The sequence below is a fragment of the Squalius cephalus genome, assembly GCF_949319135.1.
Source record: "Squalius cephalus genome assembly, chromosome: 9".
Taxonomy (NCBI): domain Eukaryota; kingdom Metazoa; phylum Chordata; class Actinopteri; order Cypriniformes; family Leuciscidae; genus Squalius; species Squalius cephalus.
The window spans coordinates 39,805,650-39,820,517 of record NC_137130.1 but is presented as its reverse complement, the minus strand read 5'-3'; the positions used below and the strand labels follow the sequence as shown (position 1 = coordinate 39,820,517).

Below are 14,868 nucleotides of genomic sequence, written 5' to 3'. Positions count from 1 at the left end.
TATTCTAGTAGACCCCTGAACAAAATTATGACCCTCTAAATGAGCATAATAGAGGCCCTTTTACACTCCCACAAGGCACTTTGAATACCAAGGACTGCTCTTTGGCCTGTCCAACACGCCGGCTCTCTTCCAGGCTCTTGTTAAAACAGAGGTGTCCAATTCTGCTTTTGGAGGGCCACTTTCGCTGACTCACCTTAAAGGTACGCCTACCTGCGTGCTGACGTCATCTCACGCTTTGTTAAGGGGCGCACCCGTGATTTGCTTCACTCATGGGAAATACACATTAGCGTTGATCTTTCTATAACTTAATATACTTCTTTTCAGGAGTACTACACACACACACACACACACACACACACAGTATATATATCATTATCGGACTGATATACAAACTATATATATATAGCACCTTGGTCATATCCAAAAGGCTTCAAAACCTTTAATGGTGTAGTGAAATAACATGAATGTTGGATTGCTTATGATTATATATTTTTTAATAAGCTTTCACACAAACTCTAGCTCATAGCTAAAAGACATCATGCCAGCCTTCCATGCAAGCCAGATTATTTTTGCAAATTAACTCCAATGAAGGAACTATGTATTTTTTTCTTTCTTTTTTCACTGTAAACTGTAGAAAATAGCCTGTAGAGTATTTTGCATGGATGGGTGGCAAAAAAGTTTGTACATAATATTATGTAGAAAAATAACATGGTCAAATTTGATCAACTTGTATATATGGACATTTCAAGTAATGATTATATCATTCTTAGACTGAAAACAATTCTGCAGTTGTACAGTTATTAGTTATTTTGTGCAGGTCATGTGTGGAGCTCAGAGGCCCGTCAGGGAGTCCTGGACATCAGTCAAAATGGCCACAAAGCCCTGAAAAAGCCATAAACAAATTCAGACTGTATCACTGTGTTTTCTAACAATTTTGCAATATCAAACAAAATCCAAACCCCATACATTTCAGAATACAAACATTCAATAGATTAACATTTAATAGAACTCACATTTTTTATAAGCAATTGAGAATTGATCAAACTAAAGCCTTTCAGTGTGGGAAAGGGAAAACCAGCCTTCAGGGCCGCTAAAATGCAAAGTGGAAAAAGGTGTTAATTATCAGTTACCAGACTTTCTAAAAAACAGTTTCGCAAAGTATGTAGTTTTCAGAAGTTGCTTTTTTGGTTGCAAGTTTGTAATAAATGCAATATCATTAAAATATTTTTTACCATTTAGTTTTGGAAGTACAGACATCACTGCCATCACTGACATTTGCTCGAGTGTGTCAGTCTGTACATTGAATGATTAGACAAATATAAAACATCTTATAATGCTGATCTACCAAAGTGAATATTTGACATGAATCATCACTGTCTGGTCTAGTGTGTAAGTTTGAGCTTTTGCTGAAAGCAAGCTGTCAAAGCTCATCGACTCATTTTGTACTTTATTATGTAACAGAGATTAATACACCAGTGCAAGACTGCTGATAAATGCAGATTATTTAATCATGGCAGCTGTAATAGTAATCATGCTGAATTTAATTAAATGTCTAGCATTCTAATCGAAGGGAAAAAAATAGAAATAATGGTTATCCAGTTACCATGTTAAAATATACTGCATCATTCCCAGCACTGATGATATCATATATATATACATATACAGGGTGGGCCATTTATATGGATACACCGTAATAACATGGGAATGGTTGGTGATATTAAAGTCTTGTTTGTGGCACATTAGTATGGCCACCATGGTCACCACCCATCTTGAGGAGTTTGCCCCCTCACATATACTAATGTGCCACAAACAGGACTTTAATATCACCAACCATTCCCATGTTATTACGGTGTATCCATATAAATGGCCCACCCTGTATATACATAGAATGAAAAAAAAAAATTTAAATATGAAAAAAATTACTACACTTGCGATGAAAACGCATATTCACAGTCTGCATAAAGGGTCCGTTGTGAAAGATTTATTTCATATTTAATTATTATCCAGTTATTTCTAAAATATAATTTCCTCCCATAATAGATTATAAGTGGACCTCAGGAAACTTTATAAAATAAAATAAAAATAAAACAAATAAACTGGGTAACGCTTTAGATTACAGCCCGGAAAGTACTGCACGTGTTTTAATTTACAGCCCGCAATGTCACACTTATCCTGTAACTACATGAAACAAGAGTATATTTACCCAGTATTTAAGCAAAAGTTGAAATAGGTTTAGTTTAACTTGCCTTGAAACACAGAAGCCAAAACTTAATCAGAGCACTTTTGCTATCAAAACACTATGTACCCCGTAATTTTAAAAAGCCTTTACATATTAGTACACTATTATAACAAAAAGCTACGCAGTATGTACTTAATAAATTGCTCCCAAATATAAGGTTGTTGTACCATAATAGAAGAATAAGTGTTCCTTCTAAAATAATTACAGTAGAAATAATTTGTTAATTTTCCAGGTTGTTACCCCCTTTATTCCCCAAACTTTACATATTGTTCCCTAATACCTACACTTACGTACTTTATAGAGACGTTATAATTACAGAAAGGTACGTTGTAAATTTGTTTTACTTACTCTGTACTTTCCTTTCAGGCTGTAATCTAAAGCGTTACCAATGCATGATTGAAATGAAAACACAACTAAAAATGGAGCTCATTTGACTGTGTCTTTAACTGGGCAAATATCAATGAAACTCACTTATTCATTTGGACAGCTCCAGTCAGTTTTTTGTCAATCCAAGCACTTCCATTGAAGCTGCCGTCCTGCAGGTGGAGTGAAAGAAGAACACTGAAGTTCATTATAAGCTGAACTGCTGTTTCCTTTTTGATTAATTGATAAATTTGGTGAACATGGTTCTATATCACTGTTTGCAGTTTCGACTTTACAGCTTATAGAAGGTCTTGCCAACATGTTTTGTGCAATTTTGATATTTACTGTTAAAGTGTGAGAGCTCCTCTTCACTTTTTTTATACTATGTTTTCGTGCATAATTTGTGTACTCACCACATCCAGTCTGAAGAGAGGCACCAGCGTACCATCAGGTTTAACAGCGGAGAACTTTGCTGCAGCCGGCACGTGAATGTCTATCACCCCTGAACTGAAGGAGAATAGTGGCGTCTCACTGGCGTATAACAGCACCTGCATCTCCATGTTGGGATACAATGTGCGTAGCTGAACAAATAATTTGTAAACAGAGCACATTATTCATCTTGATAACAACTTGATTTTATTTGAAAACTATATAACATGGAACAGACACATTTTAGACATGTAAATACACATGACATTCATGAATGGTGTTGCATCAGTATATGCAAACGTAGTCATATTCTCTAGTTATTTACTGGTTGACATTAAACATAAGATATTTTATATATAAAAAAAAAAAAAATTCCCTTACAAAGTCACAATCTGTACATACACTGACCTGTGGAATGAAGTCAAACTGACTGGTGTTCAGATGGATTGGAAAACTCTTTGGTATCTACATTAAATGAGAAGTATGAGTGACTTAATAGCTAAATCTATATTTTAAATCTATAAGAGGGCATGATTCCTTGTAAGTCTATAATGAGTTGTGATGCTGTATAGTTTCATTCATTGGAGATGGTAAAAGTATTTTTTATTTTTTTTTGTACTTCCTCACCATGTCATCTCTGATGTTGATTTGAAGAGCCCCAGAGCTGAGGAATGCATACGCTGCTGAATTCACTAAGAACTCAGAGGTAGCCATTGAAAGCATGTAGTTTTCTGCATACGGCACGTCAAACACGCTAGCAGAGAAAGGCGGTTCAGACGGAGAACTGAGGCTGTAAAACTCACCCTGTCACAGGAACAACAACCAAACGTCATTGGCATGTTACGGTAAAAATTCCAAACAGCGGGAAACGAGAGGCGATTAACCTCTCCCGACCGGCAATCACATGCTCGGGTTAATTACTGATGTTAGAACTTTTGGTCTCCTCTTGTGAGGGTATCACACAGTTGAAGCAGAGCTACGAACCGATTGCCCTAAACTCAGTGCCTTTTCCCTTCACTGCGCCTGCCTGAAAACAGAAGTTAAACCATGGCGAAAACGAAATGGATATTTTAAGTCTCAGCTCCTCGATTGGACTGTATAGATCGTGAGCTTTGGCTTTACATCTAATGCGATTTACTCGTACAGTGAGAGTTGGTATTTAACAAAATAAATGCTGAAATCACACAGTGTTTGCCTGCCTTTAATCAGTATTATAAATGCTGAATTAAAAATCCTTACCTTAATATCTAACTCAAAGCTTTGTGCTGTCACAGCCGGGGAGGATGTGAGAGGGATGCTCAGATATATATACTGACCCACAGGTATGTTAACTAGAAAGAATTAATTTGAGCGTGATTACTGTAGTCATCTAATGATGAGGAATGTAATGCATGCTGTAGTTTTCTAAGTATTTTTCCAAGGATTTTGTATGTACAGTCACTTCAACAACATTAATGTTATTAAGTAGCAATAGCTCAATAATACTGCCGAAATAACCCACAGTAGGGTGAATCTCACAAAAATGTTCACAGAAATTCAAGAAAATTAGGCCTTTTTAATGATTTTTTGAATAACAATTAATCACATTTATCTTAATGATTATGGAAAATAATGTCACAATGCAAAAAAAAAAGAAAAAAAGATTGGTCCTAAAAATAGTTTTCTTCATGCATAATATGTCTTCTTTTTAATATAAATCTATGTGATCTATATATAATATATCATTTTCAGACATTTTTGTGCCAGTACCAGGTATTTTCTGTAGAGTTTTCTCTGATCCATTTATTGCATGTTGAATTGCCGGGCAAATCTAAAAAAATTAAATAAAAATAATAATAATGACAATGATTGAGACATAATGAGAAATATCACCAGCAGCAGATAATAGTGTTGGCTAATTTGTTTTGATAAAATGACAAACCTGATCACGTATCATGTCTGATATTTGTCCACTGAAAGCACTTACAAATGGCTTGAAAAAAAATCTGTAGAATAGAAAGAATAGAAATGCTCCATTAGTGGTAGTCATAAGAGATATTCACAATTGTTGCGTGTATCTTCAGGTATCATCAGTCTTTTATGCTTTGTTAATACTTACCTAGCTCCTCCATGGAACTGAATATTCACATCTCCTACATTAGCACTGCACTGAACAGTGGTGATGGAGAGACGGCCAGCATCATCCGCTAACTGCAGGAGGGTGTAGATGTGGATATTGTACACAGCCAGATCAAATGAGCCTGGCAAATGAGCATGGCTGCAATCATAGAACAAAAGACAATCATTTTACATATCTTATAAGCAATCAATTCCTTTACATTACAAATGTCTTATTTAAAACATTTTACTTTGATATGATTCTTTTGCCAGCTATCTTGAGGGATCTTTCCAACGCTATTTCACGACCAATTCGTACGAGTGAGTAAAATGTGGCTGATTTGAACCACCTCACTCGTACGAATTCGTACGATTTGTCTAAACCCCAGTGAGGGTTAGGTTTAGGGGCGGGGTCAGGAATAGGTCATTTGTACGAATTCATACGAATTGGGCAACTCGTAAAATATGTACGATTTAGCAAAAATCATACAAATTCGTACGAGTGAGGTCATATGAATTAGTACGAATTAGATACCTCATAAAATTGGTACGAATTGCCGTGAGATCGGGTTGATCTTTTCCATTCCTCTTTGGCAAATTGCTCCAGCTCTTTTCGAGCATGGACCTTAAGCTTGAGCTCCCACCATAGATTCTTAATGGGATTTAGATCTGGGCTTTCAGGGGCCACTTGTCCCTCAACAACATTTGGACCAACTTTGGGTTGTTGTCTTGCTGGAAGACCCAGTGTTGATCTAATGTTGGCTGTTTTGCCTGTTGATAATTTTTTTGCAATAAAATGCAATTATTTACGAACATAGCAACGCATTGTTACGAAACTTGTCATCGCAACCATGCCCTGAAGGACTCTGAGAAGCTTGGGGTCAGTGCATTACAAAAGTATTACTTTTTGCTGTAACGCAGTAATATCACACATAACTAATACAAAATTTGGTAATATTACACGCATAACAATCTCAGTAATAAACATTACAACAACGCATTTTAACCCAAAATATATGTATTTTTTATAAGAATGTACCAACACCGTGAGACATTCCAGCACCAAGTCAAGTCAAGTCATCTTCATTTATATAGCGCTTTTAACAATGTAGATTGTTCCAAAGCAGCTTTACAGTGATAATAGGAAATTAAAGTAACAGAGATTGTTTTGGCTGTACAGCAGCTCTAGAATAAAGTTATTGTCCAGCTAAATTTAGTTTTGATTGATTTACTTCCGTCACAACGATCATTAGTTCCCTTTCAGTTGAGAACGTAAGACGTAGTCGACGTCGACTGAATGGGATCACGCTAGGGAGCCTGTCTTCTTCGAGCATGTTAGAACGAGCCAATGCGCGCATTGTTGTGCGTGAGACGGATCGTGCGCTCCGCTCCGCGGGCAAAAATACGGAAGCAGATGCACGCACCACTTGTCTTTCGCTTTGGAGCCGATCGGTCTTCACTTCGATGTCTCTGAAATGTGTTGTTATATTACAAGGAGCGAGTGTGTCGGTGCTTCTTCTAGGAAGACTCTTCCAGCTAATGGTGATTCTACAGCGCGAGTGCAGCGGTGATCGCAAGCTTTCAGCTCTCAACTGCTGTTTTAACAGCATCAAATTTCTGTGTTTGTTGACGGCTGGTTAGAGGGCGGGAAAGTGAGTGCTTCACTGTTTCCGTTCACTGTTCAGTGTTGCCGCAGTCATTCCCCTGTGTGCTCCGGCACTGGAGAGAGTTTTTCACTTCATAAAAAAGAGCAACACGAGTGCGTTTGCGTCTTTTTCAAGATGCCTTTCCACCCGTGCGTTTCTGGATGCGATCGTTCCCTGTCCCCCCATATGGACGGTCACAATGGTTGTATCACTTGTTTGTATTATATACTGTATGTGTATATAATGTATGTATATATATCAGAGATGGGAACTCGAGTTTGAGACTTAAGTCGCACACACAGTGACTTTCAGACTCGACTTGAGACTCGTCCTCGAAAGACTTCAGACTCGACTCCGACTCGAGCTGTGGGACTCATGAACAATGTTTATTTTTAGGAAACAACTGATGAGCTCGCTCTTATTCCCCTCCCTCCGTTACCTATAACCTGCCCACGTAACACGTGACGTACTACGTATCTGCTGCGCGCGGGCGCGGCCACACATTTTTTTTATTATTTTAGGCGCGGCCGCCACACATGAGAGGACAATGAACAAACATGTCGACTGCTGTGCCATTCATCGTTAGCTTTGGATTTAAAAACTTCAAACAAGACGGTCCAAACAGAAGAAGTGCTCAATGCAAGATATGTGATATGAGGATAAAAGATTCAGGCTCAACCACATCTAATTTTATCAGGCATCTGAAAACGCATCCTGATAGGTCAGTAACGTTAAACATGTTTAGCTCAGCATTGACCATCTACCGTTAGCTTGCTTCTTGCTTTAGCTACGACCTAACGTTACGGGAGGTTAACTCCGACTGTCTGTCTTCCTTATGAAATATAAATGAGCATTTGTTTAACCCTTGTATGGTGTTCTGTAGGACCCATTTTCAAAAAAGGAAAAAAAAAAGTTTTTAAAAGTGTGGGAATTTTAGGTCCGACTCCAGTGTACCTTTACTCTGTCCTCCTGTCAGGGCCTACTGTTATTGTGTGTGTGCGTGTGTGTGTTCTTGTATATGGTTTATGAGGACACAAATGTGCACAATGACATGGGTATTACAACGTAAACGTCTCGGTTACGTATGGTAACCCTCGTTCCCTGAGTCCAGGGAACGGAGACGCCTCGTCGGGGGAGTTCCCCTGTCGAATTGGGATCACGCTAGGGAGACCAATTGCCTACGAGTGAATTAAACGAGCCAATGAAAATTGGCATGCAGGACTTGCATTCCGCAGCCCGCCTACCCGCGCGGGTATAAAGGCGGAAGCAACGCATTGCATAGTGCTTTTCGCTGAGGAGCCGAACGGTGTCCGGTCCTCCGCGAAGGTACAGCAACATGGCGACGGGACGAGGCGTCTCCGTTCCCTGGACTCAGGGAACGAGGGTTACCATACGTAACCGAGACGTTCCCTTTCGTCAGCAGGGAACTCCGACGCCTCAACGCCTGGCCCCGGAGGGGGTGATGGAGGAACTCACGAGGTTAGCCGTTTGTTGGGTAACCAACGGAGCAAAAAAGACGCACGTATCCGCTCACGGAATGGCGTCGCAAGCCGACACACCTATTCCCTCTAATTACTGGCTGTAGCAAGTACTCGGAAGGAAACAGGTTCCACACGTAGGCTATAAAACCTAGCGAACGTGTTCGGTGTCGCCCAGCCCGCAGCTCTACAAATGTCTGTTAGCGAGGCGCCTTGTGCCAGAGCCCAGGAAGCGGCAACACTCCTAGGGCCCACCCTGGGACTCATAAGCCCTGGTGATAGCATCCACTAGCCAGTGGGCTAACCTCTGCTTGGAGACAGCCTTCCCCTTCTGCTGGCCTCCGTAACAAACAAAGAGCTGATCTGAGGTCCTGAAGCTTTGCGTTCTGTCTATATAAACCCGGAGGGCCCGGACGGGACAGAGAAAAGCTAAGGCTGGGTCTGCCTCTTCCTGGGGCAGCGCTTGCAGGTTCACCACCTGGTCCGCGAAGGGAGTGGTAGGAACCTTGGGCACATATCCGAGCTGGGGTCTTAATATAGCATGAGAAAGGCCAGGCCCGAACTCTAGGCACGACTCGTCGACCGAAAATGCCTGCAGATCCCCTACCCTCTTGAAGGAAGCCAATGCTAACAGGAGCGCTGTCTTAATGGACAGGTAATTAAGCTCTACTGTCGGCAAAGGCTGAAAAGGAGGACTTTGAAGCACTCTAAGCACTAAAGTTAAGTCCCAAGAGGGTACAGGGTGCAAATTGCGAGGTGGATTTAGCCTCCTAGCACCCTTAAGGAATCTGATGACCAGGTCGTGCTTCCCCACAGACTTACCTTCAACTACATCGTGATGTGCGGCTATTGGGGCAACATACACTTTGAGAGTGGAGGGAGACAGCCTTCGCTCCAACCCCTCTTGTAGGAAGGAGAGCACGACTCTGATCGGGCAAGTTCGTGGGTTCTCCCCGTGGGAAGAACACCAGCCGACGAACAGGTTCCACTTCAGAGCATAGAGGCGCCTCGTAGAGGGGGCTCTAGCTGAAGAGATGGTATCTACCACTGCCTGTGGCAGGCCATCTAGAACCTCCGCGTCCCGTCCAGGGACCAGACATGGAGTTTCCAAATGTCTGGATGCGGGTGCACTAGGGTGCCCCTTCTCTGAGAAAGTAGGTCCTTCCTCAGAGGAATCGGCCAAGGAGGGGCTGTCGCGAGGAGCATGAGTTCTGGGAACCAAGTCCGGGTTGGCCAATACGGGGCCACCAAAAGGACCTGCTCCTCGTCCTCCCTGACCTTGCACAGGGTCTGTGCAAGAAGGCTCACTGGAGGAAACGCATATTTGCATAGGTCCCGGGGCAAGCTGTGTGCCAGGGCATCCGTGCCGAGAGTTCCTTCGGTCAGGGAGTAATACCACTGGCAAAGGGTCGTGTCCGGAGAGGCAAACAGGTCTACCTGTGCGGCTCCGAAGATTCGCCAAATCAGCTGGACTGCATGGGGATGGAGTCGCCATTCTCCCGGAAGGGGAGGCTGACGTGAAAGCTCGTCGGCCACATGATTGAGCTCCCCGGGGACATGAACGGCACGAAGCGACCTCAGGTGCTTCTGACTCCATAAGAGGAGGTGGGAGGCGAGTCGCGACATACGACGGGAGCGTAGACCACCTTGTCGGTTGATGTACGCAACGGTCGCAGTGCTGTCCGTACGGACCAGTACGTGCTTGTGTTTGAGAAAGCCCTTGAGGCGACACAAGGCTAAGCATACTGCTTGCAACTCTAGGCAGTTGATGTGCCAATGCAGCTGGGGCTCCGTCCACAGACCCGAGACTGCATGCCCTTTGTACGTGGCCCCCCAGCCCTTGGCAGAAGCATCTGTGAATACCACAGCATGCCTGGAAACCTGGACTAGGGGTACTGCGGCCCGTAGGAACACAGGATCCGACCAAGAGGTGAAGGTTTGGCGATAGTGCGGGGTGACTTTGACCCAGAACGTGCCGCTCTGCCACGCCCACCTCGGGACTCGATCGTGAAGCCAGTGCTGGAGCGGTCTCATATGCAACAGACCGAGCGGCGTTACTGCGGCTGCGGCTGCCATATGCCCCAGGAGCCTCTGAAACTGTTTCAGTGGGACCGCTGACTTGCCTCGAAAAGACTTGAGGCAGTTGAGCACTGACTGGACGCGTTCCTCCGTGAGGCGCGCAGTCTGGGCGACCGAGTCCAGTTCCATACCGAGATAAGAGATCTTCTGCACGGGGCAGAGTTTGCTCTTGTCCCAGTTGACCCAAAGCCCCAACTGACTGAGGTGCCGGAGCACCATGTCCCTGTGATCGCACAACACATCTCGCGAGTGTGCCAGAATGAGCCAGTCGTCGAGATAGTTGAGAATGCGAACGCCTTGTTCTCTCATGGGAACAATGGCCGCCTCCGCGACTTTCGTGAAGACACGGGGCGACAGGGCCAGCCCGAAGGGTAGGACCTTGTACTGATATGCTCGACCCTCGAAAGCAAACCGAAGAAATGGTCTGTGTCTGGGAAGAATCGAGACATGAAAGTACGCGTCCTTCAGGTCGATCACTGCAAACCAATCCCGGGGACGGATACATTCGAAAATGCGTTTCTGCGTGAGGATCTTGAACGGGAGCTTGTACAGGGCCCGATTCAATACTCGCAGATCCAGGATTGGCCGTAACCCACCGCCTTTCTTGGGTACAATGAAGTAAGGGCTGTAAAACCCTGACCTCATCTCGGCTGGAGGGACCGGCTTGATCGCGTCCTTCGCCAGCAGGGCGTCTATCTCTTTCCGCAAGACAGGAGCATCCACTGGACGCACACGGGTGAAGTGGATGCCCCTGAACTTGGGAGGCCGGCGTGCAAACTGAATTGCATAGCCGAGCCGGATGGTGCGGATGAGCCAGCGCGACGGCCTCGGGAGCGCTAACCAGGCTCCGAGAGACCGCCGCAACGAGCCCACCCGCACCGTCGGCGTACCCGCGGAGGGGCAGCGAGGTGGAAGGCAGGGACACGGCTCCGGTGGCATTGTAGCGGCCGAGAGCGGGGTCTGGGTGTGTGCTTGGACAACACCTACCTGCTTCCTCCGGGGGACAGACGGCAGAGAAGACCCGAGAGTGTTCTGCTGCGGGCTGTCGCCTGGCGAGGGAAGGGGAGGAGACGAGGAGCGAGGCCCAAGGGCGGCTGCTGGTCTCCGTGCCTTCCAGCCCAGCGGCAGACAGGAGTGACGTGACCGAGGTGGCGCCACTGCTATCTGAGAGCTGGGAAGAGGGGACTGAGAGTGGCGAGACCCGAGGGTGGCGCACACTGACGTCCCACTCTCGAGCGGGAGAGACTGCATGTTCGGCAGTCCCAACCGTGAATGACCCAGAGGAGGAAGAAACTGCTCTTTTAATGAGGTTTTGGGTACCACCGACCGGCTGGTCGGCGGCGGAACAGAAACAAGAAAATTCAACAAAGGATTCTCCACCCGGCCCTCCTCCGGGGGAAGGAGTGGTGATGACACACACTCCTGAAGAGCAGACGTCACATACTCTGGGTCGCTCCTCTCAGGGTCGTTTCCCTTCCTTTTGCTGGGGGGAAACGAACTCCGAGCGGGCTGGTTTTAAGGCGCTTCTGGACCACCAGTGTGGACATCGTCTGACCGAAGGCCAGCGCTGTGACTAATCACGGTCAGTCATAAAGCGCAGCTCTACTCCGAGTCAGAACTACCCACGTGCACTGAATATGCAGGGGTAGTGAGAGAGGAAAAACTTCTGCAGATTTAAGCATGTTTGGCTTGCCATATTGGCACCAAAATGCTTCCATACTGCCAAAATTTTTCACACCCATCCAGGCACTTTAGAACAGCCCAGGAAAGTGTGGCTGTCAAGTCTGAATCTTCAGCATGAGAACACACCATTATAGTATATAGTAGGTTTAGTGTAGGAGGATAGATTATACAGTTTGTACATTAGTAAAACCATTACGCCTGTGGAGAGTCTTGTAAACCACATATCCAAGTGAGTGTGTGTGTGTGTGTGTGTGTGTGTGTGTGTGCGTGCTTGAGTGTGTGCGTGTGAGAGAGTGTGTGACCAGTGTACTGTGTGGTCATTGAAAATGTGTTCAGATATATATTCTTCACAGAAAATGAGCCAAGGCCAATGAGTCTGAGTTTGAAAAAAATAATTAATCGTATCATTTTTCTCTTGATAAAAAATGAAAACGGGTCCTACAGACCCGAACACCATACAAGGGTTAATTGCCAAACTTGTGGTGGTCGATTAACGTAATCATTTACGTGCCGCTGGCTGCCATCACGTTAATTAACGTTGTCTGCAAACAGGTTACAGGATTATTGTTGATCATGTAACATTAGTTTAATTTAGTTATAACGTTACACTGGTTTGAGAGTCTGGGATGTGTTGACTTACAGTAGTTTATAAGCTATGATTAGTTGCATAGGCAGTGCACATTACATGGATGTGCTCTGTAAGTGAAAAAAAGTTAGTTATTGCTTATAAATTTTGCAATATTTTCTTGATACCCTGAGTACCATTTTTTCAGTTCAGAACCTTGTGGTTTCAGATGGGCTTTGTTGCACATAAAATTGTTAGCAATAAGATAAGCATCTAACTTCTTGTCTTTTCATATTCATCGATGACATCTGCAGGTTTAATGAGTTCAACAAAGCAAAGAAAGGGGCCAGTGCACAGGGACAGAGCAGCATTGATTCATTCTTAAGCCAGAAAAGAGGTGTGCAGCTATACAGCCAGGGGCATCCCAGACAGAAGGCCATTACTGAATCCATAATACAGGACCTCATCATTTCATGCAACCTACCTCTGTCTTTGATTGACAAGCCTAGCTTCAGGAATTTTATGTCAGTGGTAGAGGAGAGATACTGCCCAGTAAGTCGAAGCACCGTAACCAGACGTCTGAGTGAGCTAGTAGCAGAAAAAGAGTCCAAGATAAAATGTAAACTACAAAAGACTGACAACGTGTCTGTGACAGTGGACATCTGGACTGACAGGAGCATGCGTGGCTTCTTAGGGGTAACAGCCCACTTCATGGAAATGGAGGAGAAAGACTGCCTAAAAAGACTGCAGACAGTTCTCCTAAGTTGTAAACGATTCACTGGGTCACACACTGGGGAGAAAATAAGTGAGAAATTTGAGGAAATATGTGACAACTTTAATATAAAACATAAGTTGGATTAGTCCAGCAGTGGAGAAGAAGAGGAGGAGCCACCAGTACCTGCTAAAACTCCACGGCTTTTCTCTGGCTACCGCAAGAAGAGTACCAAGAAAAATGCAGACCATCACACATCCTGCAAAGATGAGGTCATTCGCTACATCCAGGTGTGCTCTGAAGAAGAAGTTGACTGTATGGATTTCTGGCAAAAGCATGCAAAGATCTTCCCAAGGCTTTATCTTGTGTCTATGAAACTGCTTGCAGTTCCTGCCACAAGTGCACCGGTGGAAAGGGTATTTAGTCATGGAGGACTTATAATGCGCCCTCACCGAGCCAGACTTAGTGCAAAGACACTGTCAAGCTTGATCTTTTTGAAATGCAACCATTCTGTTGCTTAAGACTTTTCTAGTTCTTAGGCCACTGAAGGACACCTAGAAGCAAGAAATATTTTGTGGCCCATACCTAGTGTGTTAAGAGAAGAGAAGGTTAACCAGTCTGATCTCATTGTTTTTTATTTTTTTATTTTATTATTTCTAAACATTTTGTTCTTAACAAGTTACATGCCATAAGTTGGTCAGTTGCTTCACATTCACTCTAAAAATGTTGAGCGTTTGAATGTTGTTCTATCCAGCCACTAAGTAAATAACAAATAATTGAGGATTCTCTATCATAAGGAAGTGTAGTGTGTTAATTTGTGTGGATAGTATGAAGAGTTCAGATGCAAAAGCCTCTAAGTGCCATCTGAAATTTTCTTCTAGAATGATCATTTTTATAAAGATTGTATATTTAAGTTAAGTAATTTCACTTAAATGACAATTAATAGGTAATTTGCATTGCCATTTAAGTGAAATTATTGAACTTAAATATACAAGCTTGATAAAAATGATCATTCTAGAAGAAAATTTCAGATGGCACTTTTCATTATATTTCACATCATTTGGTTTGTTGCAGTAGTGTTTTGCATTTAGCTACAATGTGATGTTTGACCATATTTGGTCTTTCTTAATTTTTGGTCTGTACTGTACTGTGTGTTCATGCTACAAGGCAAAATACAGATATTAACTTAAGAGTAAAGCATTCTTGGTGTTTTTGTCATGTTGCAATAGCCTGTTTACACTAATTATATACCAAAATCAAAGCTGATACTGTATGCTAATAGATAAAGGAGTCATAATAACATATTACATGCTTTGAATTCCTTATATATAGCTATGCAGTGTTGGATGGGTCACTGTACGTGATGATGCAACACTTATTATAACCAGAGACTTAATATAATAAAGAGACTTGAGACTTGACTTGGACTCTAGCTCAGAGACTTGAGACTTGACTTGGACTGTAGCTCAAAGACTTGAGACTTGACTTGGACTCTAGCTCAGAGACTTGAGACTTGACTTGGACTCTAGCTCAGAGACTTGTGAGCATCTCTGATATATATGCAGCATGTTGAAGCA

General features: G+C 43.4%; 1 protein-coding gene across 2 annotated transcripts; it reads right to left on the bottom strand.

Moving 5' to 3' along the window:
- Positions 1 to 448: 448 nt before the first annotated feature.
- On the bottom strand, positions 449 to 13,392 carry LOC307164992 (bactericidal permeability-increasing protein-like). 2 transcript variants are annotated; one of them, XR_013822374.1, is made up of 12 exons: positions 13,064 to 13,392; positions 5,130 to 5,288; positions 4,953 to 5,016; positions 4,781 to 4,841; positions 4,271 to 4,362; positions 3,659 to 3,835; positions 3,434 to 3,496; positions 3,016 to 3,183; positions 2,711 to 2,775; positions 1,233 to 1,293; positions 1,014 to 1,090; positions 449 to 882 (listed from the first exon to the last, which is right to left on the bottom strand). XR_013822374.1 is itself a non-coding variant. In XM_079882243.1 (11 exons), exons 3-10 carry the CDS (start codon positions 4,965 to 4,967, stop codon positions 1,045 to 1,047), a joined length of 681 nt encoding a protein of 226 aa, XP_079738369.1. In that variant the 5' UTR covers positions 4,968 to 5,016; positions 5,130 to 5,288; positions 13,064 to 13,392; the 3' UTR covers positions 449 to 882; positions 1,014 to 1,044. The 2 variants fall into 2 exon arrangements, 1 of the variants encoding a protein (XP_079738369.1); XM_079882243.1 differs by lacking the exon at positions 1,233 to 1,293 and having other exon boundaries at positions 3,440 to 3,496.
- Positions 13,393 to 14,868: the final 1,476 nt, after the last annotated feature.

Bases quoted from the DNA above. Each gene is read 5' to 3' on its own strand.
- LOC307164992 (XM_079882243.1), bottom strand. The intron at 3,497-3,658 runs GTGAGGAAGTAC...CATTTAATGTAG, and splicing joins TCAACATCAGAGATGACATG to ATACCAAAGAGTTTTCCAAT. The intron at 1,091-2,710 runs GTGAGTTTCATT...TTTGCATTTTAG, and splicing joins GGAGCTGTCCAAATGAATAA to CGGCCCTGAAGGCTGGTTTT.